Source organism: Bufo gargarizans, chromosome 6 (genome assembly GCF_014858855.1).
Source record: "Bufo gargarizans isolate SCDJY-AF-19 chromosome 6, ASM1485885v1, whole genome shotgun sequence".
NCBI lineage: Eukaryota > Metazoa > Chordata > Amphibia > Anura > Bufonidae > Bufo > Bufo gargarizans.
Genome location: NC_058085.1, coordinates 161066716 through 161076058, shown reverse-complemented (window position 1 = coordinate 161076058; position 9343 = coordinate 161066716). Strand labels below are relative to the sequence as shown.

At 41.2% G+C, this 9343-nt stretch overlaps 1 protein-coding gene across 7 annotated transcripts in view; it reads right to left on the bottom strand.

Annotated features, from left to right (window-relative positions):
* Positions 1-6552: 6552 nt before the first annotated feature.
* Positions 6553-9343, bottom strand: part of USP54 (ubiquitin specific peptidase 54) — a 125460-nt gene continuing 122669 nt past the window's right edge. For all 7 annotated transcript variants that reach the window (XM_044298920.1, XM_044298919.1, XM_044298917.1 and 4 more), the window contains one exon: positions 6553-7860. In XM_044298920.1, the coding sequence (XP_044154855.1) occupies positions 7235-7860 (626 nt within the window). In that variant the 3' untranslated portion in view covers positions 6553-7234. The remainder of the gene's footprint in view (positions 7861-9343) is intronic.

The following is a 9343-nucleotide window of genomic DNA, read 5'->3' as shown; positions in this document are numbered from 1 at the left end:
GCCGCAAAAGATGCTGACAGCACTCCGTATGCTGTCCGCATCCGTTGCTCCGTTCCGTGGCCCCGCAAAAAAAATATAGCATGTCTTATTCTTGTCAGTTTTGCGGACAAGAAAAGGCATTTTCTATGAGAGTGCCGGCGATGTGCGGTCTGCGAAATGCAGAACACACATTGCTGGTGTCCGTGTTTTGCGGATCCACAAAACACATATGGACGTGTGAATGGACCGTTAGACTCAGGATGTTTGGGCATCTACTTAGCAAATTACATTCAATGTGGATAAATGTAAAGTTATGTGTCTGGGTACTAATAATCTATGTCCTTCACATAACCTAGGGTGAGTAACACTTGGAAAGTCACTTGTAGAGAAGGATCTGGGTGTATTTGTAGAACTTAGACTAAATAACAGCATGCAATGTCAATCATCTGCTTCTAAGGCCAGCAGGATACTGTTGAGGAGTTTCTCAGTTGCACACTGCTTACTATGTGTGTAGATTTCTACGAGTCGGGTTCCCACCCCCACCCGGCTCACACATATCACAATGTGGACGCACGCTTATCCCTCTGAGCGCAGAATAGGCCAAAACGTAACTAAAATCAGCCGCAGATTCAATAAAGCAACTTATATTGATTAAGAAATGACGAATCGTGATATTTATGGAATTTTTCTATATATTATTTTAGCAGGACACTGTGATGTACTAAAATAGGCATGGGCTCAGGAGACAGGGCTGTAATATTACCACTTTACAAAGCTTTGGTGCGGCCTCATTTGGAATATGCAGTTCAGTTCTGGGCACTAGTTCATATAAAGGATGTCCTGCAGTTTGAAAAAGTACAAAGAAGAGCACATGAATTGATAGGGGCATGGAGGGTCTTAGGATAGATTAAGACTATTAAATGTATTTAGTCTTGACAGGAAGCATCTAAGGGGATGGGGGGGCACATGATTAACCTATACAAATACAGTATAAAAATGGGCAATACAAAAAATATGGTAAAAAGCTGTTCCTTGTCAAGTCCCCTCAAAAGACAAGGGGGTGCTGCATCCATTTGGGGAAGGTGGTCAGTCTCGGTTACTCATGATGGTGTTTTGACTCTGTCATCTAAGCATAGTTATGGAGCACTTTGTCATATTATTGTTCTCTCTTTACATGTTAATAAAAAGTTTGAAATAAAATGGCCTGCAATTTTTTTTGTCTATGAATCAATCTGGAATCCACACGAGAAAAAAAAAAAATAGTACCTCTGTTTAATGTTTTAGGTGCAGTATGGGCTCATACATTTCTAAGGCCCTTTTTTCTGTAAAATACAGATATGCAACTTCATATTTCAGGCCTCAGGAGGAGCAATGTTCTTAGACTTGATCCTTCTAGCAATTGTTGCTTTGCTTGTCCCTTGTTAGCATCCAAAAACTGAATGAGTAGATGACCGGGAACTCTGGAAACTCTTTGTTGCTTCAAGGTAAGGGTACTTTCACACTAGCGTTTTTCTTTTCCGGCATAGAGTTCCGTGCTAGGGGCTCAATACCGAAAAATAACTGATCAGTTTTATCCCCATGTATTCTGAATGGAGAGCGATCCGTTCAGGATGCATCAGGAGGTCTTCAGTTCAGTCTTTTTGACTGTTCAGGACGGAGATAATACCGCAGCATGCTATGGTTTTATCTCCGGCCCAGAAAACGGAACACTTGCCTGAATGCCGAATCTGGCATTTTTTTCCATAGGAATGTATCCGGCATTCAAGATACCGGATGATAAACGGAGAGACGGGTCCGTTCTTGCAATGCATTTGTGAAACGGATCCGCATCCAGATCAGTCTACAAATGCTTTCCGTTTGCACAGTTTTTTTTGTTTTTGCCACAGTATTAGAATGTATTGGCTCCGATGAGCCGAAGTTATTGCTTCGAAGTCTGCAATAACTTCATAAATTAATTTGTACTGTAAAAAAACATCCAAAGTCAATTTGCTCATCCCTAGTTATAGGTTTTCTGCTAAGAATGATAGTGGAAATTACTGCCTCAGATAATCCTTTCCTCCTTAATATAGACTGTTCAGTCTCAAAGCTGTCAGATGGCAGACTGGACCCTGCTGCATGAGATTCGGTGATGGAGGAAGGATCCAGAAGTTCTCTGCTAACAGTTTCAGAAGTATTGGAAACTATGACTTATTTGGCTAAAATGAAGCTATGAGGATCACTTGCGCTCCTTCCTTTGCCATTTTCATTAGAGTTCTTGCTACCAAAGAAAAAGGGGGGAAAGGAATAAAGGAGACCCTTGCGCGAGAGAGCGCATCTGCAAATTGAGGTTTGTCTGTGGAAGACAGAACAGAAGTCCTTCATCTGTCTGTTTAACAGAATGGCACAAAGGTCCAGAATTGTAACCCCCATTTTTCTGAGATCTGTCTGAAGATTCCCTCCTTTTAGCGTTTCCCTGCTCACAAAACCTGTTATACAGTTATCTTTCCCTTTTAGATGGACCGCTGAGATAGAGGCTAGAGACCACTGGCAACTTTATTCTTCTTCTCTCCCCACCCCCCTTCCCAAATTTGTTTATATATGCCACTGTGGTGATATTGTTGGATAGAATATCCACGTCTTGTTTCGACCTCTGGGAGGACTGCCGAAAGTTCCCTCAGATTCGAAGATGTTTGGCGTCCATTTGCCTTGTACCACCAACTGAGAAGAGTGTGCCCCCTAAACCTGACTGCTGGCATCCATAGTTATTATTGCTATAGATTGTTTCGACACCACTTTACTCCTTGATTGAGATTTCTGTTGATCAGCCACCAGCAATCAAGAAGTCATCCAAATATGGGATGAGCAATATTTTTTTCTGATGAAAGTAGCTTTATAGTTCCGCCATGATCTTTGTGAAAATTATTGGGGCTGATGACAGACCAAACAGGAGAACTTAAAATTGTAAGTGAGACAGGAGACCATCCTTAAACAGGACAAAATCTCAGAAACATTTTCTGGTCTTTGTGGATAGGAAAAGGTGAAGTCTAAGGACACAACAGTTCTGTGTTATATTTCCCAGTCACCATTTAAATATTTTTTTTCACTAAATATGAAGATTTAGGTACCTCAAATTAATAATTGGACTGTAAGACCCGTGTTTTTATTTTATTTTTTTTTCACTAAAAAGTTGGCAAATAGAACCTCTGGCCCTGCTGCTTTATTGTAACTTGGACATCCTTCTAAAGAACAGAAATGTGATTCTGAAGATCCAGTTGATTTTGATCTGTAACGTCTTGTTTATTAAAAATGTTTCAGGTGAAGGAAGTATGAACTCTAGCTGGTAGTCTGATCTTATGACGAATAGCACATAAGCACACTTTTTCCCCAGGCATGAACAAAGTTTTTTAGTCTTCTGCCTATCAAACTTCTGGAGTCATTGACTTAGTTGACCAGAGGAGATTTCAGGATTAAATAGGAAGCCTCTACCTTTCCCTTTTCATGATGGCCACTTGCCTGGACTTTCCTTTTTCTTTTGGTCAGGCTTCCCATGTCTTTCAAAAATTCAATCTTTGATGAAAAAAGTGGGATTCCACAGATAATGCTTTCTTCTTGTCTAAGGGTTTGTCCAATATATTATCGAGGACAGAATTAAACAACCTATCCCCTTCACAAGGAATGGCACATAGTTCATTTTTAAACGAGGCATCTCCTGTCCAAGATCTCAACCAGACTGCTCTGCTTATGGTATTAGACAAGGCTGCAGATCTTGCAGCTAATTTTACTATACGCGCAGAAGCATTTGTCAGAATGTTGGTATCATTCAGGACTGGCAAGAAAGTTACAATTTCCTTTCTAGAAGTGCCCGCAGTCAAATGCTCCTCCATTTGGTTGATCCATAAAGAGAGGGTTCTTGCCATTTAAGTGGCTACTATGCTTGGCCTGAACATGGCTGTTGACTCCTAAGATATTTTTAAAAGGGTCTTACACACTTTTATCCATGGGGTATTTAAGAAGACTCACGTCTTCAAAATGGGAGAGAATTATTTTTGGAATCCTGGCTACAGGCGTGCCTATGTGTCTTATAAGTAGCAGGCAGGGGTTTCCTGCATATAACATACATTCATTGCAAAGTGGGGAAACCTAACCAACTGGTTTAAGACTCTCTGGCATACAAAAAGTATTATCATAATCAGGGACAAGTTCCAAATTATACTAGGTGTCCAGAAGATAGAAGCACCCACATTCTAGTGACTCAGATAATATAACAAAAAGGTAATACACCAGTAACCTAGAAGGGTTATCATCATATTTTTTTTTACATAGGAGGCTTACCAGGCTGAGAACCCGAGGTGAATCTGCAGATTTTCACAACGACTCCGACTCACTTGGACCCAACATCTTGGTGCTTCCCTGGTAGCGCAAAATGAACAAGCTGCTGGCCCACAGGAGAATGCCGGATTCGTGCAATATAAGACACGTTATAGTGCTTCTGCCTGCCTTCATCATCAATGCTTGTCACCAGGTGTATATAATCGCACAGAAAGTAAAACCAGAGGACGAACATCCCCCTCCCCACAAGAATCCTGTCTGCCCAGATCACTCACACGTAACTAATCTCAATGACTTATGCCAAGAGACAGAGCAGCAACAAGCCGCTCTGGACCCCCGCTCTCTACCACAGCCCTCTAGCAGGATACCATGGAAGACCGGCTGGGCGCAAAATGAACACCAGGTGCACCAGCACCTGCTGGAAGACCTCCACGCATCCCAAAGGGAAAGGTAATTGGAGCAGGTAAAGGGGCCTTTAATTACCGTTCTCCATGTTGTTTCCTTTCTCTGGGTTGCGGGGTGACCTTCTTACGAAGTGCCTTTGTCGAGGCACAGAAAAAAAAGATGATTATCGGCTACACATCCCCTCGTATAAACGGGATGCAAACTGTATGGAAACCACCATTGGTCCAAATACAGCATGATTATCTGCTAGAAGTGCACTAAAGATTGACGATTGCCATACATCTATGGGCAGACTATCTGCCTGTGTACTAGTTGATTATGGACTTGACAGAGGAAGGGGGAAGGGTATTATCTGACACAAAGGATTTAATTGTCTGTGTCAGAAGACTTGTCAAAGATGAATGACAATATAGTTAATTACTGTACTGGCCAAATTGATTCATATATAAACTTTATGCCTGGAAGCTTATATTTTGTTTTATTAGGTATAATACAAATCTAAAATATATTTTCCATGAAAATATAATGCTGTCCATATATTAGTAAAACACAGTTTAGGGTACGTTCACACTTGCGGCAGAGGATTCCGGCAGGCAGTTCCATCGCCGGAACTGCTTGTCGGATCCGTCAAAAATTACTCCCTTTGTGTTTACTGACCTGTTTTAAGTGGACTTAGGTTTCCATGCAGTAAAATCTGATTACTCCTAATAATTCCATTACACCTAGAGGCTCAGCTCTATGTGCAACTGCAGTACACTCTGCACTTTGATTGACAGAGCAATGCATGATCATGTTTACACTGTATGGCCCTGTCAATTAAAGTGCAGAGGGTGCAGTAGTTGCAGAGCTTCTAGGAGTAAGGTCAATGTCCCCATTGTTCTTAGAAGCTTACTTGTGTATATATTAAAATGTCATTTTTCTCAGCAATGTGAGTACATATGAACATGGAACCAACACCTTTAGCTGCCAAGTGCACATGCAACAGGTCAGCCAGCTTAATGGGTAAAAATCTGCTAACAAATGCCCTTTAAAAGAATGTTAACATGCATTACTTAAAGGGGTTGTACCATCTCAGACAATGGGGGAATATTGCTAGGATATGCCCCCAATGTGTGACAGGTACGGGTGCCGCACCTATACTTAGAACAGAGCCGTCAAAGTCCTGGAGGGCGCACTACGCATGCACGGCCACCCTCCATTCATTTCTATGGAAGCGCAGAAAGTAGCTGAACGCTTCTCGGGACCCTTACCTATCAGACTGTAGGGGAATATCCTAGTGATATGGTCACAGGGCTGCAGTCATTCTTGTACAGTGCCGACAGTCATGACACAAAACACCCATTTACCATAAAAACATTTTTTAATAGTCAAGTACTTTAGAGCTCATATCGTCCACAAAAGGTTTACCAAGCTATAATAAAAAAAAAAACAAAAAAAAAAACACAGAATCGGTTTAATAGAACTATTTTATATATTTATTTGAAAAATACTTACAAAAGCAAATGTTTTGACACTAAAATATTTACTTTATCTTCTAGCTGTTAACATCAGGGTTTAAGCATGCAGTGATAACAGTCATCTGTTCAACTTGCTACAATTACTGGAGAGAAGGAAAAAGGGGTGGGCATGGCATTCTTCAACATCTGTGGCATTGCCCCCCCTCCTCTCCCACCTCCCTTACAGTAGTCAAGATTTGTGCTTAACTATCTGCATGGTTAATGCTGGGTTTGCTTTCGAACTAATACTTCCAGTCCCTTGACTGCATGCTGGTTTAGAGTGCCACTGGAAGACCAACTGCCCGAGTGCATGGTCTTCTGGATATTGTTCTCTCTGCCAGTAGTTATGTCCTTTTCTGGCAGCAAAAGCTATTAAGGTAAATTTGAGGAAGGACAAACTATACTATACACCCTGTAGAATTGCAGTGCATGGGTAATTTTAACGGATATGGTCTTTTGGTCGCATAGACACCAAAAGGAAACCAACACATAACAAAAACAGTTTACTCTAAGTATCACCACTGCAACATATAAATATTGCTAACTGAAGCAGGGTCTGAAAGAGCAAAGGCAATGGTTTCCAAAATACTTAGGTTTTACTCCTTGACTGAGTAGTTGATAAACACCCTGTACACATTGTAACGCTCTCTTTTTAAGCATATTATTGCTAATCGAGCACAAGGCTGACAAGGTAAGAAATCAGCAATTGTTCTCATAGTTTGTTGAGTGGAAGAATGATTTGTCAGCAATTCACACACCTGAAGGAGCGGTGAGCTTGTAGAATATGGTCGTCTGCTAGCTCTGATGTTACTTCATTGCAAAGCCCTCCTGCACCAGTTGGACAATCTAAAATAGTAATTACAATTCCAAATCCTGACCAAACATCTAGTACAAAGGGACTGTCCACAGGCTTAAAGGTGTTAAGACAAGACTGGCGATCACACTACAAACAAATAACCTTCATGTAACAGGCTTGGATCAAAGGTGTAAGATGCAAATCTGGCAGCTTCTGTAAGTAAGCATTCTGGATAGCTACACCAATACATTTACCTCCCATTTCTAGGCAAGGCAGAAGAACCCCTCCAGATGGCTGTACCGTACATATCAGAGGCAGAAGAATAGGTCCGATGTGGGGAATATGTTGGATGCTGCCTCCATCCGCCCATTTGAGGGGAACAACTGTTTTGTCTCCAGTCTTCCTCTGGTGGCATGTCTACTCTCCTAGGACCCTGCATTCTAGGCTGTGGGGCAAAAGCATTCACCATCAAATCTCCTCTACCCATGGAAGAGCTACGTGGCATAGTTAAGGTGCAGTACTCTGTAGATGGCGATGGTCTGCGATTCATCTTATAGGTCTGATAGCCTCTGTAGCTTGATTCTTGCTGAAACAGACCATTTTGTAAGCTTTTGCCTGGAGAGCCCAATAAGCTGGAATTAACCATAATTGGGTCAGGTCCGTTTGCCTGCACTGTGTGGCCTGACCACTTTTGGTAGGTTGGAATATTCTGTTCCATAGCTCCAGGTGAAGACCTCGGTGTTGCGTATAAACTAGAACCAATCTTGGGTGCCCTTGGGAGAGTTGCATAGCTCACTTCCATATCTGAGTGTTCGGTAACTCTGACACTTTCACTCCTGTCAGGCAAAGCCAAAAGCTTTTGGACAGTTGGGTCTCCTTAAGTTAAAGGGGAGAAAACATACGAACCATTAATTCTATTGAATGAATCAAATACATTTCATTAGTTAAGCAATTTGGCTTCACTTAAAATATATAAGAAAGGACTAAAAAATAAGTTTTGACTAAAAAAGTAAAAATGCAAAAAAGTATTAAAGTACTGACATACATGATACAATATCAATGTATAGAAGGACGGACAGGTGTAAGAAGGACCATGGTGCCTAGAGGGAAAACAGCAGAGGTTCCCATACACATATGTAATAGCTATTGTTCAAAAGTATAGGTAAATTGGGCATAAAAGGCTGCCAAATCTAAAAGTCAGTCAAGAACGTGGCAAAAAGAGCTAAATTGTGTCTGGATTGACATGGAGATGAGCCTCTCTGCAGCTTCCTTAGTGCATGCAGGACTACTCACCGCTATTTTTGATAAAATCTTTAATGGAGGCCCTGAACGGAGCCTCCAATGCAGATGTGAACATGCCCTAACAGCTGACCACTAATTATCATAGCAGAAAACCCTGCAATCGGATTACTTGTGGGGGACTATCTAACAAAAAGGATGGTAAAAAACAGACAGGTCCTATAATGTTACTTATGTAGCAGCTTGTGTGGCTCTGCTTAATAAGAGACAAGATCCACAATAATGTGAGATTTTGTAGTAGACAAGGGGAAAGATATCACCCGAAGATTGACAATTAAGCTGTCACAGGTGATTACTGACTTGGAGGGTAGTCTCCCTAATCATACTAAATGGGTATGCCATTTACAACATATATGAACCACTACAAACAGTGAAACCGTGACATGCAAAGGTGTTTTATTCCAGCATCAGTTTATATAGGCTATTTAATAGCACAGCATGTTACTGCTGGAACCAGACAATCTGTAAATCTGTCAAATAGAGAGCTGTATCATACGGCTCATTTTTAAGATGCTATGTGTAAGAATATACTTATTGTAGTCTAATGCTAAACATTCTTGTCCAATTTTCAAACAAGACTGCATTTTACATTTAACCTCACAGCCACCAGGTGGCGCACATATGCGGTAATGTGTGAAATCAAAGAGGAGCAGCACTTAGCTCTAGTGTAGTAGCACAACACAAAGGTATGCCCTTTAGTGCATATAAATCTATAGGAAAAATCCAATATAAAAAGTAAAACATAAAGCATGTTTAACTACAAATAATGTTTGTGGATACGCCATTAATGTATGATTGTGGGGGTCCCATCTCCAGAGGGGCAGCACGCATGCTTGACCTCTGCTCCATTCATATGGAGAGATAAAAGGACCCCTAGTCTCATGATTGGTGGGGCGTCCAAGTAGTCAGAGCCTTTACCAGTTAGAATTTTACCCGTTATCCTCTGAATAAGACAAACCTTTGAAGTCTTAAAGGAACTTTACAAGAATCTTCACTCTTTACTTATGGTCCCTAGCATGTATGTAATAACGAAAGACTCCAATTTACCTGTTCCCCACCA